General features: G+C 35.1%; 1 protein-coding gene across 2 annotated transcripts in view; it reads left to right on the top strand.

Moving 5' to 3' along the window:
• PPP1CB (protein phosphatase 1 catalytic subunit beta) overlaps window positions 1–19,776 on the top strand; it is a 42,816-nt gene extending 23,040 nt beyond the window's left edge. For both annotated transcript variants that reach the window (XM_047067574.1, XM_047067573.1), the window contains 7 exons: window positions 122–253; window positions 2,129–2,359; window positions 4,463–4,567; window positions 6,443–6,514; window positions 11,734–11,885; window positions 14,780–14,914; window positions 17,916–19,776. In XM_047067574.1, coding sequence (XP_046923530.1) covers window positions 122–253; window positions 2,129–2,359; window positions 4,463–4,567; window positions 6,443–6,514; window positions 11,734–11,885; window positions 14,780–14,914; window positions 17,916–18,020 — 932 coding nt within the window. In that variant the 3' untranslated portion in view covers window positions 18,021–19,776. The remainder of the gene's footprint in view (window positions 1–121; window positions 254–2,128; window positions 2,360–4,462; window positions 4,568–6,442; window positions 6,515–11,733; window positions 11,886–14,779; window positions 14,915–17,915) is intronic.
• The last annotated feature ends 2,165 nt before the right edge of the window (window positions 19,777–21,941 follow it).

Raw genomic sequence — 21,941 nt, 5'->3', positions numbered from 1 at the left:
GTTTGCTGTCTGTGTGACTTTCTGGACCTTCAAAATATGGGCATGACTTTTTTTTTTTTAAGGATTATTTATTTTATAGATACATTTTTAAAAACTGACCATTTTATTCATTGTCTAACAGTACGAGGATGTCGTCCAGGAAAGATTGTGCAGATGACTGAAGCAGAAGTTCGAGGCTTATGTATTAAGTCTCGGGAGATCTTTCTCAGCCAGCCTATTCTTTTGGAATTGGAAGCACCGCTGAAAATTTGTGGTATGTAATCGGGTAAAGTTGGAAACAGTCTATTTTGAATACCAGTTTTCCTCCCCTAATTAAATTGAAGGTGATCTAGAGAAAACATTTAAAAATTTTTGTATAAGAGAGATTGATAGGTTTGATAACATAAAATATAAAAATTAAAACTTTCATAAAATAGTAAGTTACAGACAATATTTTTAATATACATCAGATAACAAGATTGCTATTCACAGGTTTTAGTTCTTAGAAACAAGACAGACAATACAATAGAAAGATCTTTTTTTTAAGGCAGATTTTAGAAGAAATTCAAAGGGTCAATAAATGTAAGATCCTCAGCCTCACTAGTAATCAGTGAAATACAATTTAAAAACAAATCCTAAACTCTAGACATGTCGGAAAAAAAGTCAAAAACTGATAATCCAGTGTTGTCAAGGATGTAGAGAAATGGGCATTTTGGTGTACCAGTTACAAACTAAAGTTTGGGTGGCAATATGGCAATATCCATGGTGTTATAGTGGCTTCTGGCCAAAAACAAAAATTTACAACCTTAGGTTGAGTGATCACATTGTTTTAGCCAGAAAAATTGTTGTACAAAAAGCGTTTTTTATAGTTCACGTAACAGTGGGAAGTGGTATAATTATCATTGGCTTTTGGTTTGATAACTGGTAGTGGCTGTTTGTGTCTATGACATAGCTTTACATGGACTTCGATGATGGACTTAATCATCATCTTTTGCTCAGTCAAGGACTATTTTTATATGTAAAAATTTTCACTGTCCTGCATGTTTCTTAGTGATCCACATTCATACCTTGTAATCTGCAGATGCTTAGTGTGTTCTTAACTTTTTTTTCCTCTTTCTTGTGTTTATTAAGTCGTGTGCTTGGTGCTTCTTGGTACAGTATCTAGCAAATAAAAGATATTAGCTAAGTAAATGTTTGTTGAATAAATTAATTTGCTTAGAATATCACCTTTCAGTAAGAGGTAATATGATATTTTGTGGAGTAGAGCCTGGCTGGCTCAGTTGGTAGAGCATGCAACTCTTAATCTCAGAGTTGTGAGTTCGAGTCCCAAGTTGGGTGTAGAGAGGACTTAAAATCTGAAAAAGAAGAATTTTGTGGAAATGATCAGTCTCTTCTATGAATTTAAATGAAGCAAATGTAGTTACTTGTAACATTTTAAAATGATTCCAATTCTCTGCAAGATACTCTTTAAAATGCTTTGATACAGAAATAATTGGAGGGTAATAGAAATTAATTATACTAAATATTTCTAAATTTTGGCTGTCTCACTCTTGGGTATAACAAAGTAATGTTAAACTACCAGATAATAAGAGTAACTGTAGTAGTTATCTGTTATATAACAGATTACTCCAAAACTTTATGGCTTAAAACAGTATGAATTTATCACCGCACTGTTTCTATGAGTCAGGAATCCAGGCACAGCTTAGCTGGATCCTCTGGTTTTGGGTCTCTCACAAGGTTGCGATCTAGGTGTGATCTGGGACTACATTCATCTCAAGGCTCAATGATGAAAGGATTCAGTTCCTTAAGGGCCGATGGACTGAGAGCTCGGTTCCTAATAAGTGTTTGGCCAGAGGCCTCCTTCAGTTCTTTGCCATGTGTGCTTCTCCATAAGGCAGCTGGCTTCAGCATCAAGAATGAGAGATGGAAAGAGAGTACAAGCAGATTGGAACTCGTGATCTTTTGTAACCTAATTTCAGAAGTGACAGCCCATCCCACTTTTTCTGTCTCCTGTTTGTTAGAAGCGAGTCACCAGCTCCAGCCCACATTCAAGGGGAGAGGATTACACACGGGTGTAAACATTGGGAATCATTTGAAGCTGCTTCCCACAGTAACCAAATGCTCTAAAATTGTCTTTTTCTATTTTCAGGAGATATTCATGGACAGTATACAGATTTACTGCGATTATTTGAATATGGAGGTTTCCCACCAGAAGCCAACTATCTTTTCTTAGGAGATTATGTGGATAGAGGAAAGCAGTCTTTGGAAACCATTTGTTTGCTATTGGCTTATAAAATAAAATATCCAGAGAACTTCTTTCTCTTAAGAGGAAACCATGAGTGTGCTAGCATCAATCGCATTTATGGATTCTATGATGAATGTAAGTAAAAATAAAAATTTATCTTTTATTAATGGGAAAATTCCCTAATACTCCCTAATATAATTTTCCAGTTCAAAAGATTTCTTTTGATTCATTTTTTTTTTTAATATAATTTATCAGGCATAGGACCAAGAATAATCTTTCATGGAAGAAAAACCTGAAACCAGGAAACATGTTACCAATTAAACTAGTTCTTTGGGATCTCTTAAGATCATGGTATTTCAGGTTGACTGCACCTTACTCAGCTGAAAGGGCCTCTTGTAATTAATCAGTTCATTTGGCAAAATATCCACGTGAAACAGAGGTCACTATAGATAATAGCCTCTGTTTTTCTATATCTATTAAGATTTTAGCTCTCAGCATTCTTGCGATAAGATGGAAATTTTCATTGGCCCTGTGTCACAAGAAATATTCACAAGTAGTAGGGCGCCTGGGTGGCTCAGTTGGTTAAGCTGCCAACTCAGTGTCTGCTCAGATCATGATCTCACCTTTCGGGAATTTGAGCCCCACATCCATGCTGTTAGTGCAGAACCCACTTGGGATTCTGTCCCTCCCCAGCACACGTGCAGTGCTCTCTTTCTCCCTCTCTCTCTTCCTCAAAATAAATAAACTTTGAGATAAAGAAGGAAAAATATTGAGAAGTTCTATGAAATTTTTTCAAAGTTTAAGTTTATTATTAGAATTTTAATTTGTGCCTATAAAATGAAAGATGAGGATAGCAACTACTCAGGTATATTTTACTGTACTCTTTTTCTTCGGTAAGAAATCACTGATTTCCTGTTTTGTAGTAATGTTTCCAAGTGTAATTACTAAATTACTACATTTGAATTGGTCTTTTGCTTTTGTTAGAGTATGGGAAAGAACACGTTTGGTTAATTACAATTTAGAACCAAATACAACGATTTTCAAATTGAATTTATTGTTTTTTGGTGGTGAATTCTCCATTGGAATCTATTTTTGGTTTTTTCCTTCCTTAAATATGGTAGACTCCTATTCAAACTCCTATCTTCTTGGTTTGTATAATTTGACAGAGGAAGTGTGTATACCAGGCACTACTCTACACACTAGGAATGCGGCAGCGCACAAGACAGATCATCTCTAGTCTCGTGGAGCTGCGTTCTACTAGGAATGATTCTACATCTGATTTTACGTGGCATTTTTACTTCTAAGGTGTAATGTATGGTTTCAACTGTTCAAATCAGACCAGTAGACAGGAAGCAGATTGTAGTACGTCTAACTATAACCACTTTTCTAAAGCTATATGAGGAATAGAGGTGTGTTTTTAAAGAATAAAATATGGGCTTGAGTATCCTCAAGGTTTATAGAAATGACATCAGTTGAGCTAATGTACATGAGAGCAGCTTGTAAAAACTGCTTTGAGTTATACTTTTAAACAGAGAGGCAGGTTATGGCATAAAAGCATAGGAAATTAGTGCTGTGTCTTTCATCGCTCCCCAGCGTTAGTTCTTGCAACTTCTTGCCAAATTCAGGAAGATCAAGTAACTCTAAAAAGGTGAACATACACTTGAGATTTCTCTTGTCGTAGCTCTTTATGCTAGACTATAGGAAAATTATAGCCTTCGTGTCTCTGTTTATACTTTATGTAGTGCCAAGTTGTAATTCACTCAAAAGTGAATACCATTGAAGCATTTGGAAATTGTCCTTTCTTGGCAGTAAATTTATGCTGTGTTACTCAATGCATTAGAGTTAAAATGGACAATCTCCAGAGGTACCCCTTTCACTTTTGCTTACTTATTTGGCTAGGTATTCAACTAATGTACACATTGAATGGAACAGATAAACTAGTAGTCTGTTAGACTATTTCAAAGTGACTATATTATAGTGATCTTAAAAGACAAAAGGATTTGATATATGTGTTCCGTAAAATACCTAGCACAATCTTTCAAGTTTTTTTAACTTTATGGAAGGTGTTGAATGTTCATTAAATTTATTACCTTTTTAAAAATACACAAGAAGCACTCATTACAGAAAAAACAAAGTGCGGTATAAAGAATAAAGTTGAAATTATAATCCTGTGGCTATGAGATAACAAATGAAAACAGTTTTAGATTTATTTCTTCTATTTGCTTGTTCTTTTTATAGGCAAACGAAGGTTTAATATTAAATTGTGGAAGACCTTCACCGATTGTTTTAACTGTCTGCCTATAGCTGCCATTGTGGATGAGAAGATCTTCTGTTGTCATGGAGGTAGACTAGTAAATTTGCTTTATGGGTTTTTCTCACTGTCATTCCATTGTTTGGAAAAGACCTACAGTAACTAGGATGAACACTGTGGAAAAATATAGCTGTGCTTGTGTAAAAGGTCAAATTATTAAAACTGTTCTGAACATGGCTAAAATCTCTTTTAATAACTAGAAATTTATGAAGGTTTATACAAAATGAATGTTTAGTTGAGTACTTATCTTTAAAGAATTTCACATGTGAGGAGGATAACCAGAGTTTTATTTGAAATAACGTATTCCCTTTGCTTCATTTTTGATAGAAAGATACCACTACTGTCAGTCAAAATGAGAGGATCATGATTACTTTCCTGCCAATATTAAATACCTTTCATTAGAATCCAAATGAAATTGGGTTTATTAGTCCCACATATCAGGAGTTCTAGGCTGTATGTAATATGTCCATTTTCATCCTAAAGATAATTTTTGATAGAATAATTTATTCTGTATAACTTTTAAAATAAGCAGGAATAGGTGCCATGAAAATATATAGATTGTATATTATCTGGCTGTCTTAAGAAATTAAAAACCTATTGATAAAATACATGTTTCCAAAAAGTTAAGATAAAATAAAGTATATTTCAAAACAGATACTGACTAATGAAAAGGACTTAATTATGTCAAAGCACTTGTAGAAGCAATAGTTTTTATGCAGTCTGGAAAGGGAGAGAATTGTTGGACACATGTTTATGGAAGCCTGAGTTAGAAGGATGGAGTAGACTTTGAAAAGGTGTAAAGAATTTGAGATGGTCTTTTTTATTTGTCTAGTTAAAGGAATGTGTGAGCACTAGCCTAACTAGAATGTCAAGCACATAGGGAATAATGAGTATCAGATTATAGAGATTTGAATACTGAGCAAAGTAGTTTGTTGAATGGTTTAATAACCATATTGGGTTTTTGTACATGGAAATAATATAGTAAAAATACTGTAAGAAAATTAGTGTTTTATATAGTTATATAAATATTATTTATAATTATTATTTATTAATATGCAGGAAGAATTAAAGTGAAAAATGCTGAAAAGATAGATGTACTTGTCTAGGCCTGAGGTAAAAAGCGATTTATTCTTGGAGCGCCTGGGTGGCTCAGTCAGTTAAGCATCCCGATTCTTGATTTCGGCTCAGGTAATGATCTCATGGTCTGTGAGTTTGAGCCCTGCATCAGGCTCCATGACGACAGTGTGAAGCTTGCTTGGAATTCTCTCTCTCTGTCCCTCCCCAACATGTGGGAACACATGGGCTCCCTCTCTCTCTCTCAAAATAAATAAACATTAAAAAAGGATTTATTCTCTGATAGAACATGTTACTATATTAATTGAAGTATTTTATAGTAGATCCTAAACATTTAGGAAATTGTAGTTCTTGCACATTAGTATACTTAAAAGTAGAAATTAAGAAGTTATGTGTTGGTACTTGGATTATCCATAAAAGAAAAATAATAGTTTATGTACTAAAGATTGTGAAGTGTTTTCATGTGCTTTTTCTTATCCTTGTGATCAACAATTACACTTTACGAAGATAATGAGCATGTTGCAGAGAGATGTAGGAAGGTCTTACAGGACAGTGAGGCACTTAAACTTGGAAGTAAACATCTTTAAGATTAGGTGGTGAGAAGTGACAAAAGTGGTCAGAAGGATTGGAATTGGGTATATTCCTGGAGAAAGGCAGAGAATGGTTGGAAAGAAAGAATGGTAAGATTTCTAAATCTGTATATTGAAGATAACATTAAAAGGAACACATTACATATTTTTAATTTCAGATAGTGAATCTACTTTGATTAAATGTTGCTTTATTTAAGTGAAAATTGTTTAGATGTCATTACTCTGACCATCTTTTATTTATAGGACTGTCACCAGACCTGCAGTCTATGGAGCAGATTCGGAGAATTATGAGACCCACTGATGTCCCTGATACAGGTTGAGTATATAGAGAAGTTTAATTAGTTGTTTTATGTAAAATGTTGACATATTTGAACTTAACTATATATTTAGTTGAAGATTGGTTTATGTAATAAATAATAGAGCTTTTTCAATAGTAAGCTAACTACAGGTTACTTGCAGTAATATATTTTATTTCCCACTACTTACTTCCAAAGGTGCAATACTTTTAAGTTTCATATTTAACTGTAGTATGGTTCTTTCAAACTTATTTATCACAGAAGATCTTGTTAACTGATTCCCTTTATCTTCCTGTCATTCTAAATTCCTTCATTCATATCAACATTGATTATGTCCTTCAAGGACTTGTTAAAAATTAGTCAAACAGAGGTGTCTAGCTGGCTCAGTTGTTAGGGCATGCGACTCTTGATGTTAGAGTCATGAGTTCAAGTCCAATGTTGGGAGTGGAGCCTAGTTAAAAATAAATAAATAAATTGGCCGGGGGGGGGGGGGATGGGGGGAGGGGGGCATGCCTGAGTAGCTCATTCGTTGAGTGTCTGACTTCTGCTGAGGTCCTGATCTCACGGTTCCTGAGTTCAAGCTCCACATCATGCACCCTGCTGTCAGCGCAGAGCCCATTTCAGATCCTCTGTCCCCCTCTCTCTCTGCTCCTCCCCCAGTCTTGTTCCCTCTCTCAAGAATGAATAAACATTTATTTTTGTTAAAAAAAAAAAAAAGTTTTTTTAGGATTTTTAAAAAATTAATCAAAAGTTTTAAAAAATTTTTTAATATTTATTTTTTGAAAGAAACAACACAAGCTGGGGAGGGGCAGAGAGAGAGGGAGACACAGAATCCAGTGCAGGCTCCAGATTCAGGGCTGTCAGCACAGAGCTTGACGTGGAGCTCGAACTCACAAACTGTGAGATCATGATCTGAGCCGAAGTCAGAAGCTTAAACTGACTGAGCCACCCAGGTGCTCCAAAAGTTTTTTAATTAAAATAGTTTTTCTTGGGGTGCCTAGCTGGCTCAGTCCATGGAGTATGTGACGCTTGGTCTTGGGTTGTGAGTTTGAACCCCACTTTGGGCGTAGAGATTGCTTAAATAAAATCTTTAAAAAATAATAATTTTTCTTAGCTAAGGATACAGTTGCCTTTTAAAAATTACCATTTAGTTTTCTGGTATTTTTTTGCATCTTCTATATTTCACATTTGTAGAGCTTAGAAAGCTGTAGAGATACATGGTGAGTTTGTGAAAAATTTGTGAAAGAATAATGAAAGTTAACTGTTCAGATGTTCAGAATAACTCTTAGGTAAGTGAAGCAAGTCAAAACAAAAGCAAATTAAGTTCCACTTGAGGATAAATTGCTCTGTTGATTAACAAATGAGCCTCATGTAATTTTATAAATAAATTCTGGACACAGTGGCCTAACTTTTCTGTTGGCTTTTAGTGGTAATTATTCATAGTTGAGTGCCAGTGTATGTACTAAGATGTGTACTAATCATGGCATTTATATTCTTAAAATGCTATGATGGGGCACCTGGGTGCCTCACTCGGTTAAGTGTCCGACTTCAGCTCGAGTCATGATCTTGCAGTTTGTGACTCTGAGCTCCATGTTGGGCTCTGTGCTGACAGCTCAGAGCCTGGAACCTGCTTCAGATTCTGTGTCTCCCCCTGTCTTTGCCACTCCCCCCACTCACACTCTGTCTCTCTCCCTCCCTCTCTCTCAAAAATAAACATTAAAAAAATTTTTTTAACAAAAAAATAAAATGCTGTGATAATCTGTGAATTGAATGCAGTAAAATTCTCCTTTTCTGTTCACTGTTTGCTTAAAACATCAATACCTTTTTTGGTGGCATTTTCTGACACAGTGTTCATGGTTTTTCCACATCACAACCCATTCTCCAACACTTACGTGTCTAACATTTAATTACACTAATTCCTGAAGTTAGCCATGACTCCACAGGTTAAGGGCTTCATTTCACAAGACTGCCCCCACACTACTGCCCAGCCACAATTCTGGGATTCCCACAACCACTTCCTCAGATGCTTTACTTGTATTTATCAGCTTATCATAAAGGGATACAGCTCAGGAACTAGGAGATACCGGTTGGGGAACAACTTCCACACCCTTTGTCATCAGTGTGTTCAACAACTGTAAGCTTCCCAAGTCCAGTTGTTCAAGAGTTTTTATAGAGCTCAATTTCCAGCCCACCTCTCCAGAGAGAGGGGACAGCTGAAAGTTCCAGTCGTCTAATCATATGTTTAGTCTTGCTGTTGACTTGCCTCATTGTGAAGTGCTTTAGGGGATCTGGATCACTTCATTAGCATACACTCAGGTGTGATGGAAAGGGGCTCCTTATGAATAATAAAAGATACTCCTGTCCGGTCGTCTGGGTGGCTCTGTTGGTTAAGCATCCGACTGGCTCAGGTCACGATCTCATGGTTTGTGAGTTCAAGTCCTGCTTCAGGCTGTGCGCTGACAACTCAGAGCCTGCTTCACATTCTGTCTCCCTCTCTCTGCCTCTTCTCCACGCGTGCATGCCTGTGGTCTCTCTCTCTCTCAAAAATAACTAAACATTAAAAAATAAAAAGATACCTCTGTCACTCAGGAAATTCCAAAGGTTTTAGGAGCTGTATGCTGGGAATAGGAACAAAAACTAAATGTATTTTTATGATATCACACTGTCTTACCATTAAAAGCATTAACATAAGCAAAACTGTCCTTTCTCAGTTTCTACCAGACTTTTTTTTTTTTTAATGAATTTATGTTGTTGGATTCGTTGTCCCATCATTTGTGTAATCAGACCCACCCTTTATATGTTGTATTCATCAGTTCTCAACAACTTGAATATTTTCGAAATGAGGATTGCCTAGAGTGCCACAGGGGTCTAGAAAATCTTGATATATTAAGTATGTCATGTAAATAAAAAAAGATGTTTTAGCTTACTGATGAGAGGATTGTTTATTGGTAATTTTTTTCTTCTCAAATTTTTATTTAAATTCCAGTTACAGTACAGTATTGGTTTCAGAATTAGAATTCAGTGATTCATCACTTACATACAGCATCCAGTGCTCATCACAGCAAGTGCCCTCCTTAATACCCATCACCCATCTAGTCCATCACCTATCCACTTGTCTCTGAATTCCACATATGAGTGGAATCATATGGTATTTGTCTTTCTCTGACTTACTTCACCTTAGCATGTATACTCTAACTCAATCCATGTCATTGCAAATGGCAAGGTTCTGGTTTTTTCTGTGGTTGAGTAATATTCGTGTATGTGTATGTGTATACACACCACATCTTTATCCATTCATCAATTGATGGATATTTGGGCTCTTTCCATACTTTGGCTATTATTGATAATGCTGCTTTAAACACTGGGATGCATGTATCCTTTTGAATCTGTATTTTTGTGTCCTTTGGGTAAATCGTAGTGCAACTGCTGGATCTTAGGGTAGTTCTATTTCTGACTTTCTGAGGAACCTTCATACTGTTTTCCAGAGTGGCTCCACCAGTTTGCATTCCCACCAGCAGTGCAAAAGAGATCCTCTTTCTCCACATCTTCGCCAACACCTGTTGTTTCCAGTATTGTTAATGTTAGCCATTCTGACAGGCGTGAGGTGGTATCTCATTGTGGTTTTAATTTGTATTTCCCTCACGATAAGTGATGTTGAACATCTTTTCATGTGTCCGCCATCTGTATGTCTTTGGAAAAATGTCGATTCATGTCTTCTGCCCATTTCTTAACTGGATTGTTGTTTTGGTGTTTGATAAGTTCTTTATAGGTTTTGGATACTGGCCCTTTATCTGATACGTCATTTTCATGTATCTTCTCCCATTCTGAAGGTTGCCTTTTACTTTCGTTGATTGTTTATTTGCTGTGCTTTTTATGTTGATGAAGTCCAGTGGTTCATTTTTGCTTTTGTTCCCTTTGCCTCTGGTGACGTGTTTAGTAAGAAGTTGCTGCAGCTGAGGTCAGAGAGGTTGCTTGCCTGTGTTCTCTAGGATTTTGGTGGTTTCCTGTCTCACATTTAGGTCTTTCATCCATTTTGAATTTATTTTTGTGTATGGTAAAAGAAAGTGGTCCAGTTTCATTCTTCTGCATACTGTTTTCCAGTTTTCCGAACACTGTTGAAGAGACTGTCTTTTTCCATATTGGTAATTTTGTAAAGGGGAGTTGTTTATTCATCAAGTAGGGTTGGACAAGATGGTTACTAAGTACATTTCCTACTCTTAAGATCCAAAGAGTCTATAAAAAGGTAGGCATTTTTTGGTTTTTATCCTGCTCTACTTGTTCATTGTACTTGAATCTTAACCATTTCCTACTTCTAGATAATTCTTACACCTTTCAGGAGATCTCTACTGTTCTAATCTCTTCCTTTTATTTTGACTATTCCTTCTCAGTACTTTTTGCTCATTCCCCTTTCTCCTTTCTCTGCCTGCGTATTAAATGTTTGCTTCCTCAGAGTTCATTTACTGGTCTTCTCACTTGACATTCCCAAGGTGGTTTGAGTCCCTCCTAAGATTTATACTACTATGAGTGTGATGAAGATACTCAAATATTTTTAGCTCTGACTTATTTTCTTATGCCTGACACTGAAGCCAAGGATCCGTTCTCATTTTGTTCATCCATATTTGATTTAAATCCTCCAGGCTTTTATAGAAAATGTTTTCTTCCCTCAAATTGATCATTAGATCAGGTACAATTCCAGTGAAATCTCAGTTGGGTTCATAGAATTATACTAACTGATTCAGAAATATATATGTGAAAGTAACCAAGTTAATCCTGGAGAAAAGCATTAAGTGGGGATACTACCCCTACCAAATATAAAGATTTTTTTGAAAGCTTTAGTGTGTTATTGGCTTAGGGATAAATAAAATGGATTAATTTAATAGATTGGCCCCCAGAAATAGTGTAAGTAGCCTCTCTATTCAGGAAATGCTGCTGGGTCAATTGCTTGTTCATATGGAGTAACTATAGAAGGAACGGCCTTTTCCATATATTGTGTGCTGAGAGTGTGCCATGCACATATTTCTTGTATGTGGGAAGAGTTGGGAAGTGCTACTTTCAGCCAGGCAAAATTATATGGGTGGGATAGCAAAGAGTGGCTAAATTCAATAGGCTGGGGTACTAGGAAGCAAGTGATTGTTACTCTTTATTAGAGGGTAAGAGGGCATGAGAAGAAACGTGATACAGATATACTTTATAAACTTTGTTTTATTTTTTTCATTGTTGTGTTTTTATTCTTTAAAGGTTTGCTCTGTGATTTGCTGTGGTCTGACCCAGATAAGGATGTGCAAGGCTGGGGAGAAAATGATCGTGGTGTTTCCTTCACTTTTGGAGCTGATGTAGTCAGTAAATTTCTGAATCGTCATGATTTAGATTTGATTTGTCGAGCTCATCAGGTATGAAATCTAAAACTTTTGAACATTTTAATATTTATTTACACAGGTCTGCTTTTTTTGTTTTTGAGGAAACGAAGATCTAAAACTAATTATATAAGGAAAGTAGTGTAGGAGAGATGAAGCCTATATACCTTGATCTCACAATTAACAATCTAATGATTTGTTAACCCTTTCTCACCCTCTAGGAGGGTGTTTCAAACTGATTTATATTTTGCAGTATACTACAATGCTGGCAGAATTTTTGGCACTTGTCTGAAGCTTTCTAGAAATACTTGATCCCATTTTAATATGTTTATATGTATTTTAGATAACAATCAAATGACCATAGTATTAAAGGATACTTTTGAGACACTTGGAAAAATTCAGTTATAGACTGGGTGTTAGATATCAAGGAGTCATTGTTCATTGTTTAAATCTTAGGATAATAACGTTACTATGTAAGAAGGATGTCCATTTTTTAGAAATACATACCCAAGTATATAGAAGCAAGATGACATGTCTAGGATTGGCTTGAAAATACATCAGCATTGGGGTGCCTGGCTGGCTCGGTCAAAGGAGCGTGCACCTCTATCTTGGTTGTGAGTTCAAGCCCCACGTTGGGTGTAGAGATTACTAAAAAAAAAGTAAAATACATCAGAGAAAAAAGGGAGAGTAAATGAAACAAATGTAGCAGAATCTTGGTAATTATTGAATAAGGATGGTGAGAATGAGAGTTTATTGAACTCTATCTCCTTTTGTGTGTCTTTGAGCTTTCATTATAAAAATACATACTTATTTTTAAAATATAAAGTTTATTTAGGTTTACTTTTTTTTTTTTTTTTAATGTCCACCACCACTACTATATTCTGTACTCTTCAAGGAGGGGATTGTGATTTGTTGACTTTTAAATACCCATTGCTTTGTTGTTGTTGTTTTAATGTTTATTTTGAGAGTGCGTGCGCACGCATGCAGGGGAGGCACAGGTGGGGTGGGGGGAGAGAGAGAGAGAGAGAAAGAGAGAGAAAGAAAGAATATCCCAAGCACAGAGCCTGACACAGGGCTCAAACTCACGAACCATGAGATCATGACCTGAGCCAAAGTCTAGAGTGAGACCCTTAATTGACTAAGCCACCCAGGAGCCCCAAATATCCATTGCCTTATAAACTTACATACTGCAGTGTGCACTTAGTGTTTGAATAAATGAATTAATTAGCAAAAGCTTATTTTAATGATTTGATATGTCAAGTCCTCATGCTCTTTAAAATATGACTGGTAAATACATTCAGTGAAAGACATTTTTATAAATCTTTTCTGTTTACTTTTGAAAGTACTAAAAGTATTTGAAATTTCTAAGTGTAATACTTTTAAAGATTCCTTTTTTCTTTGTCTGTTAAAAGAAAGTTTGTTAAGTAGATGCAGTGCCACAGTACTTCCCTTTTTGGGAGGGCTTTGCTCCCTATGACACTTGACTACTTTTCTATGTGATCTGTGGATAAACAAAGATGATTGGTTTCTCATTTTCTGCATATGTTGTATATGACAGGTCTTCTTCCTACCAGAATTTCCTAACTCAGTTGAAATGAAGTCAAGTCCCCAAATCCTTTGCTTTTGCAAAGATTTGGTAAATACTGTGTTTATGATTTAGCTAATTAATAGAAGTTTTCTACTAGATAACAGTGCAGAGTTGCTAAGTTTCCTAATAAGATACCCACTAATAATCAATTTTTTTAGCAATATATTTCCCTTCATAGATCTTTTCAAAAATAGATGATGGGGGCACCTGGGTGGCTCAGTCAGTTAAGCACCCAACGTCAGCTCAGGTCATGATCTCACGGTTCATGAGTCTGAGCCTCATATCAGGCTCTGTGCTTGGTGGTGGAGAGCCTACATGGGATATTCTCTCTCTCTCTCTCTCTCTCTCTCTCTCTCTCTCTCTCTCTCTCTCTCAATAAATGAATAAAACTTTTAAATGATTTTTTAAAGAAGTCAGATTCTTGAACTACCTTGGTTTGGACAGTCTTTTTCCAGACACTTCCAAAATCCTGTTCTGCTTATTTTCAAACCTATCTCTAAAATTAAGAGACTTCTGATGGGAAACACCACAAACTACACATATGTCCTTTTACAATAAACCTGTTTATTTAGTAAATGTATGAATGAACAAGTGAATAAGACTAGGAACTAAAAGGATACACTGAGTTCCAAACACTGTGGCCGAGCTGGAATAGATAAGGTGACCAAGATCTTAACAGAAAAGGTTAATATCTAAATTCTACCATGAGGTAATTACAATAGGAACATGTACCTGATACTATATAGTAGGAATTCTTTTAAAATGTAAATTGTTTTGGAGGTACTTCTTATGAGCAAGTATTGTAGGATAATTTTGCTTAATCAAAGGTTGCCTAAAAGACTTCAAAAATTATTCTTGCCTACTGTAAATAAATATAAAATATTTATGTGTTATTGACTTGACTTCTCATAATTGTAGAGCTGAGAAATATAAATTGTTTAAATCGTTCAAATTGACAACAGATTCTAGAAATCATGTTAAATCATTAAAGATTAAGGATTCTGTAGTTGTGATATAATGTCATCAACAAAGAAGTACTAGGTTTGTAAGGTTCCTGTAGACACTATACCTATCAGCATACGGAGAGCCTTAGAAATGGTATGATTTTTAAACATTTTATTTATCATAAGTGTACTATTTCATTTAAGCTAAATCCTTGCCATTATAGAAAAGGCATACTAAATATTTTAATATTCTAAGACAAGTTTAGAAATAAAAATCAAGCTTCCAAAACAAAACAGTGTTTATTTTTAGGTCTTTGTCACATTAATCTCAGTAATATAGACAGTTGAGAATCAGCTATAAATAAATGTGGTTTTTCTTTTGACCTTTCCTTTCACAGGTGGTGGAAGATGGATATGAATTTTTTGCTAAACGACAATTGGTAACCCTATTTTCAGCCCCAAATTACTGTGGCGAGTTTGATAATGCTGGTGGAATGATGAGTGTGGATGAAACTTTGATGTGTTCATTTCAGGTATAGTATAAATACATATAAATCAGTTTTATTCAGAAGTGATTATCACTCATAGACTTGTTAGAGATTTCTGTTTTCATTCACAAATGCTCTGGACTTTTTGGTGTATATCAAGTATTAGAGTTTTAGAGACCCTAAGTTATGTCAGTCATTCTTGATGCAAATGTTTAAGTTGTTAAATTCCTGTATGACTTCTTGAATAGGGGCTTAACCTACTAAAAGAATGTGAATTCAATTAATAACTTAGATTTTGTTTCCTTTTGCTAGAAATAGACCAACTCTGGCTTCATAGTGTGCTACTTATAAATCATTCTTGTTCACAGGCTAAAACAACTTCAGTGCTTTATTTTTGCAAAGGGTATTTTATGTGCCTCTCCTGCATATACTATATGTCTCTTTCTTTAAATGTGGACGGGCTTTTCTATCCCTCTTTCCCTTTATTTTATTACTATTTCTGTCAGCTAGTCCACCTGAATATAAACACGTGACTTCTCATTTATAATTTAAGGATAGGAACTAGACCTTATCTTTCAGCATTTGCCGTAGTGGAATTGGATTTCTTCAGTGAGACACTGTGATGCTCTGAATAGTTCTAAGAAATGCTTCTTAAATCATTTCTACACACTTGTATGTAAATACTGAAATTTCTATCTATAATGTAGGTTAAAGCTCTGTTTACATCCACCAGAATAAATACAATTAAAAAATCAGATAATAACAAGAATTAATGAGGATGCAGAAAAGTTGGAAACTTCATATAGCGATGGTGGGAATGGAAAATGATGCAGCTGCTTTTGGAAACAGTGTGGTGGGGCGCCTGGGTGGCTCAGTCGGTTAAGCGTCCGACTTCAGCCAGGTCACGATCTCGCGGTCCGTGAGTTCGAGCCCCACGTCAGGCTCTGGGCTGATGGCTCAGAGCCTGGAGCCTGTTTCCGATTCTGTGTCTCCCTCTCTCTCTGCCCCTCCCCCGTTCATGCTCTGTCTCTCTCTGTCTCAAAAAAAATAAATAAACGTTGGAAAAGAAAAAAAGAAACAGTGTGGCATCTCCCTAAAAAGTGAAACATAGAGTTTCTTTATGGCCCAGCAATTCCACTCATAGGTATACCGAAAAGAACTGAAGGCAGGTACTCAAATACAGGTATATGCATATTCATAGGAGCATTCTTTATAATTGCCAAAAAATGGAAACAACCCAGATGTCCATCAAGTAAAGAACGAAAACAAAATGTGGACTATCCATAAAATGGCATATTGTTTGATAATTAAAAGTAATGAAGTACTGATACATGCTACAGCATAAATGAACCTCAAAAACATGATTTCAGTGAAAGGAGCCAGTCACAGAAGACCACATATTGTATGATTTCATTTATGTGAAATAGCCAGAAAAGACAGGTCAGAGAAGAATTAGTTTTTCCTCAGAATTGAAGGGAGTTAGAGTAGTGGAGAATGATTGCTTATGGGAGCAAGATTTCTTTTTGGACTGACAAAAACTCTAAAATTAGATTACAGCAATGGTTGTACAACTGTAAATACTTTTAAATCATCGACATGTACATTGTAACTGATATGATACATAAAATATGTAAATAATTTTAAGATCTACACATAAAAATTAAAGGGTTTGTGACTATCCTGTAAATAGTGGCAGAATTATTATTATTTTATTGTTTCAAGTTTTTATTTAAATTCTAGTTAGTTAACATATAATGTATTCTTAGTTTCAGGAGTAGAATTTAGTGATCCATCACTTACATATAACACCCAGTGCTTGTACAAGTGTCCTCCTTAATACCCATCACCCATTTATTTTTTTGCTCCTAATATTTTATAATGTAATAAAATATTAGCATTTAATACTAATAACCAAATGTCAATAGCTTTAAAATATGAAAACCACAAGCAGTTAGAAGATATAATGGAAAATACAATTCTGTTTACAACTGATACTAGATGAGCAAATATACTATGGAATAAACATTGTGACTGATCCATCACCCGTTTAACTCATCCCCCTGCCCACCTCCTGTCCGGCAACCCTCAGTTTGTTCTCTATAGCTAAGAGTCTGTTTTATGGTTTGCCTCCCTTTTTTTTTTCTTTCCCCTGTGTTCATCTGTTTTGTTTCTTAAATTCTACACAAGTGAAATCACGTGGTATTTGTCTTCCTCTGACGTATTTCGCTTAGCATAATACACTATAGCTCCATCCACATCATTGCAAATGGCAGGATTTCATTCTTTGGATTGGCTGAGTCATATTCCATTGTATGTTCCATTCATCAGTCAGTGGACATTTGGGCTCTTTGCATAAATTGGCTATTATTGATAGCACTGCTATAAACATTAGGGTGCACGTGTACTCCATTTGTTCCTTTGGGTAAATACCTAGTAGTGCAATTGCTGGATCATAGGGTAGTTCTATTTTTACCTTTGTGAGGAACCTTCGTACTGTTTTCCAGAGTGACTGCACCAGTTTGCATTCCCATCCACAGTGTAAGAGGGATCCCCTTTCTCCACATCTTCGCCAACACCTGTTGTTTCCTGTGTTGTTAAATTTAGCCATTCTGACAGGTGTGAGGTGGTATCTCATCATAGTTTTGATTTGTATTTCCCCAGTGAGTGACATTGAGTATATTTTCTTGTGTCTGTTAGTCAACCTTGGTCTTTTGACTCATAAACTAAATGTTCTTTCCTCACCACAGAGATACATTAATTTAAAAAAATTTTTTTACTTAAATCTAAGGATTGGGTAGTTGATAGGATTTGTGTGTTTAAGGTTTTGAATTACCAGTGGCTTGACAGATGATAAGAATATTCAAATATTTAGTCATCTGCACACTTTAAATGTGAGAGCTGTCCATGGAACTTTCTTGTTTTCCATACTTTCATTGAACCTTTAAAATTTATGTCATTTTTTGAAAAGCCCGCTATTATAACAATAATTTTCTTAAACTTATTGCACTTTAAAGAGTAACACTGTTAATAAATTATTTATTTTAAGATATTGAAACCATCTGAAAAGAAAGCTAAGTACCAGTATGGTGGACTGAATTCAGGACGTCCTGTCACTCCACCTCGAACAGCTAATCCACCGAAGAAAAGGTGAAGAAAGGAACTCTCTAAAGAAACCATCAGATTTGTTAAGGACATACTTCATAATATATAAGTGTGCACTGTAAAACCATCCAGCCATTTGACACCCTTTATGATGTCACACCTTTAACTTAAGGAGACGGGTAAAGGATCTTAAATTTTTTTCTAATAGAAAGATGTGCTACACTGTATTGTAATAAGTATACTCTGTTATAATATTCAGCAAAGTTAAATTCAAATTCAAAATTACCCATTAAAGTTACATCTTCACGTATCACAGTTTTTAAAGTTGAAAAGCATCCCAGTTAAACTAGATGTGATAGTTAAACCAGATGAAAGCATGATGATCCATCAGTGTAATGTGGTTTTAGTGTTGCTTGGTCGTTTAATTATTTTGGGCTTGTTTTGTTTGTTTTGTTTTGTTTTTGCTAGAATAATGGCAAATATTAATTTTTTTTTCCCTGAACATTTTTACAAGTGAAATGTGGGAAGAGCTTTAAAGACATTCACCAACTATTATTTTCCCTGCTTATTTACTTATGTACCTGTTTAATCTTACTAAGAAAACTTATGCCTCATTACAGTAAAAAGGAATTTTAAAGATTGATATTTTTCAAAAAAAATAGACCAACTATCCAATCCAGTGATTGAATCAAACAGTTTGACTGGGCAAACTTCACAGCTGATAGTGAATATTTTGCTTTATACAGAAATTGCCACTGATTTGGATTTGTGCACTCTAATTTTTAACTTATTGATGCTCTATTGTGCAGTAGCATTTCATTTAACTTTAAGATAAGGCTCATATAGTATTACCCAACTAGTTGGTAATGTGATTATGTGGTACCTTGGTTTTAGGTTTTAATTCGCACGAAACACCTTTTGGCATGCTTAACTTTCTGGTAACACCCTCACCTGCATTGGTTTTGTTTTTTTTTTTTTGGGTTTTTTGTTGTTGCTGTTGTTGTTGTTGTTGTTGTTGTTGTTGTTGCTATTTGTTTTTAGATCCACAGAACATGAGAATCCTTTTTTGACAAGCCTTGGAAAGCTGACACTATCTCTTTTTTCCTCCCTCTGTACGAAGGATGTATTTAAATGAATGCTGGTCAGTGGGACATTTTGTCAACGATGGTTATTGGGTGCTTAACTGTCTAATATTGCCATGTGAATGTTGTATACGATTGTAAGGCTTATGTCACTAAAGATTTTTATTCTGATTTTTCATGATCAAAATTCATCCAATATTGTATAGACATGCTTTGTAGTGAGCTATAGTAGCAATAATTTCTGTACATGATCAAGGGTTTATTGCAGCATTTCTTTTCCTGTTCTCTTTTTTTAAAGGGTTAGTATTAACAAGGAGTAGAAAAGTCAACATAAGGATTTTAGAAGGAGAACTTACAGGACACAGATTTGAGATACTTTGGATGCGACCCTTTTGGATGTGATTCTAAAAGCTTTTATTGAGTATTGTCAAATTTGTAAGCTTCATAGGGATGGACATCATATTTATAATGCCCTTCTTCTATATGTGCTACCATTGATGTGAAATTCTTGACCTTAATATTGTCTTTGAAAATGTTAAATTGAGAATTCTGTTAACTTACATTTTATGAATTGGCATATTGTATTTCTGCAAGAGATTTGATTTTCAGCACAGTGCAAAGTTCTTTCAAATGCATATGTCTTTTTTTCTAATTCCATTTTGTTTTAAAGCACATTTTAAATGTAGTTTTCTCATTTAGTAAAAGTTGTCTAATTGATATGAAGCCTGACTGGTCATTTTATTCCTTTTTTTTTTTTTTTTTTCCCTTTACAATGAGACATTTAAACACACATTCTATTCAAACAGATTTCAATATCTTTCGCATATACTGAGTTGATTTCTTTTCTGAAAGTGTTCTTGTATTGCATGTGTTCTATTAGGTTAGATCATATAGGCTTTTATGTAATGTGATTTAAATATCCTAATTGAAATGTAAGGTGAGCAGTTTCTAATAGAATTTTAAAGTAATCATAGTGAAGGAAGTCTAGAAAAATAAACCTTTGGCAGGAGACAAGGCAGTCTTTTATTAATCTCTATTAGTCAAAACACATAAATTTGAATTTGACTTACTATGTTTTTAAAATAATAATTCATCCTGGTCAGTATTGAATATGAAAAAATAGTAAATTAAGGAAAGTAATATTGGTCACTGAATGAAAGGATGGAAATTTATCATGTTTTAAAAATTACTCGAGCAGTAGGATGCCTGGCTGGCTCAGTCAGAGGAGCATATGACTCTTGATCTCAGGGTCATGCATTCAAGCCCCACATTGAGTATAGAGATTACTCAAAAAAATAAATTCAGGTTATTTGAGGAGTCTTAAAACCACATTACAAGTTTCTGTCATATAATGTGTTACAAAGATTACTTACTTGGTAACAGTGCCACTTCAAATAAATAAAACTTCATTTCTTAGGAGAAAAATACCCGGATTCTAGTGTCACTGATTTATAGCATTCTTCCTCTCAGATTTTTAATGATTTCCATATTCAAATTTATCTTTAATCCAAATGTCATGACATTTAAAATCAAACATGCTAATGTGATGGATCACATGGATTAGGTTAAATTTTTGCTAGTTCTTGAGTGGAAAGAATCATTTGCAATGTACTACCCCTTGTGTTTGAAGTTTTAACAAATTCATTGTTTTAATTTTGTTTGTGGACAAATTTTAATCATGATCATCCAGACTGGTTTGTACAAAGTGTTGAGTCAAAATGCCAGCAAGAAGAATTTTAAAGCTTAAAAGGTGGTTGGTAATTGGAAGTGTTAACAGTGTTCAGAGGATATATATGTCATTCAAAAAGAAAACTCATATGGGGGAAAGCCAGGAACATCTTGAGATGTGTCCCTAAGGAATATAAAAAGTGCATTATATTGAGCCAAGGAACTGAAGTAACATCTTAATTTATAAGTGCAGTTCTATTCCTTTGTCTCCTTGGCAACCATAACTCTTGAACCAAAAGAACCAATTATTTTCTGTCACATCTTTACGCTGAAAATGTGTTCAGAGAAGGAAATGGTCAAGTTTACTCTGCTCCTGGTGCATTAACCTCATTAACCTCATTTCCTTATGAATCCAGCCCTGAATCAGAGCTGTGCCTGAGAAGACCCTACCTGACTAGACCAGGGGCATCCACTTAGAAATACTGTATTTCTTTGCTGGTAGTTTTCAGTGTTTCATAATTTCCTTAAACAGCTAAAAAGCAGTTAAAAATATTTTAAAGTGACAGCATACCTTGCAAAATGAACAGTAGTTAAATAAGACATAAACTGATTCCATGCAAGTATACATGTAGAGTTTTATCTATAGTCTCTTTAAAATTTACTTCAACAAAAGTGAAGTTTAGATATAGTGTAACAATTTTGATTTGTTGAGATTGGATTTTACCTGTATATTTGAATTCCAGAATTTTTTTTTTTAATGTTTATTTTTGAGAGGGGGAGAGAGACAGAGCGTTGAGTCGGGGAGGGACAGAGCCAGAGAGAGACACAGAATCCAAAGCAGGCTCCAGGCTCTGAGCTGTCAGCACAGAGCCCAATGTGGGGCTTGAACCCACGAACCGTGAGATCATGACCTGAGCTGAAACCAGATGCTCAACCGACTGAGCCACCCAGGGGCCCCGAATTCCAGAATTTCTAAATAAATTCCCTAATTAGGAAAATTATAAAAGTCAAAACTTAGTTACTCAGCCACCACCTCCTATATTGGTTGACTTATAAACTTCTTTAATTTCTCACTGTGATTTACTTTCCTGTTCAGGTTGCAAGTTTTATTAAACCGTATTTTTATAAAAGTGGCCATAAGCCTTTGCTTTTCTCCTCTTAGGGCCTTTGCCAGCTAATGCGGTTATAAAATCTTGTTACCCATGTTTTGAATGTCAGTA

The sequence above is a fragment of the Lynx rufus genome, unplaced genomic scaffold (genome assembly GCF_022079265.1).
Source record: "Lynx rufus isolate CCGP_SWC_20201006 ecotype Redwood Valley unplaced genomic scaffold, mLynRuf1.p SCAF_8, whole genome shotgun sequence".
Taxonomy (NCBI): Eukaryota; Metazoa; Chordata; class Mammalia; order Carnivora; family Felidae; genus Lynx; species Lynx rufus.
The sequence above is the reverse complement of the archived record's forward strand: the minus strand, read 5'-3'. Positions and strand labels throughout refer to the sequence as shown.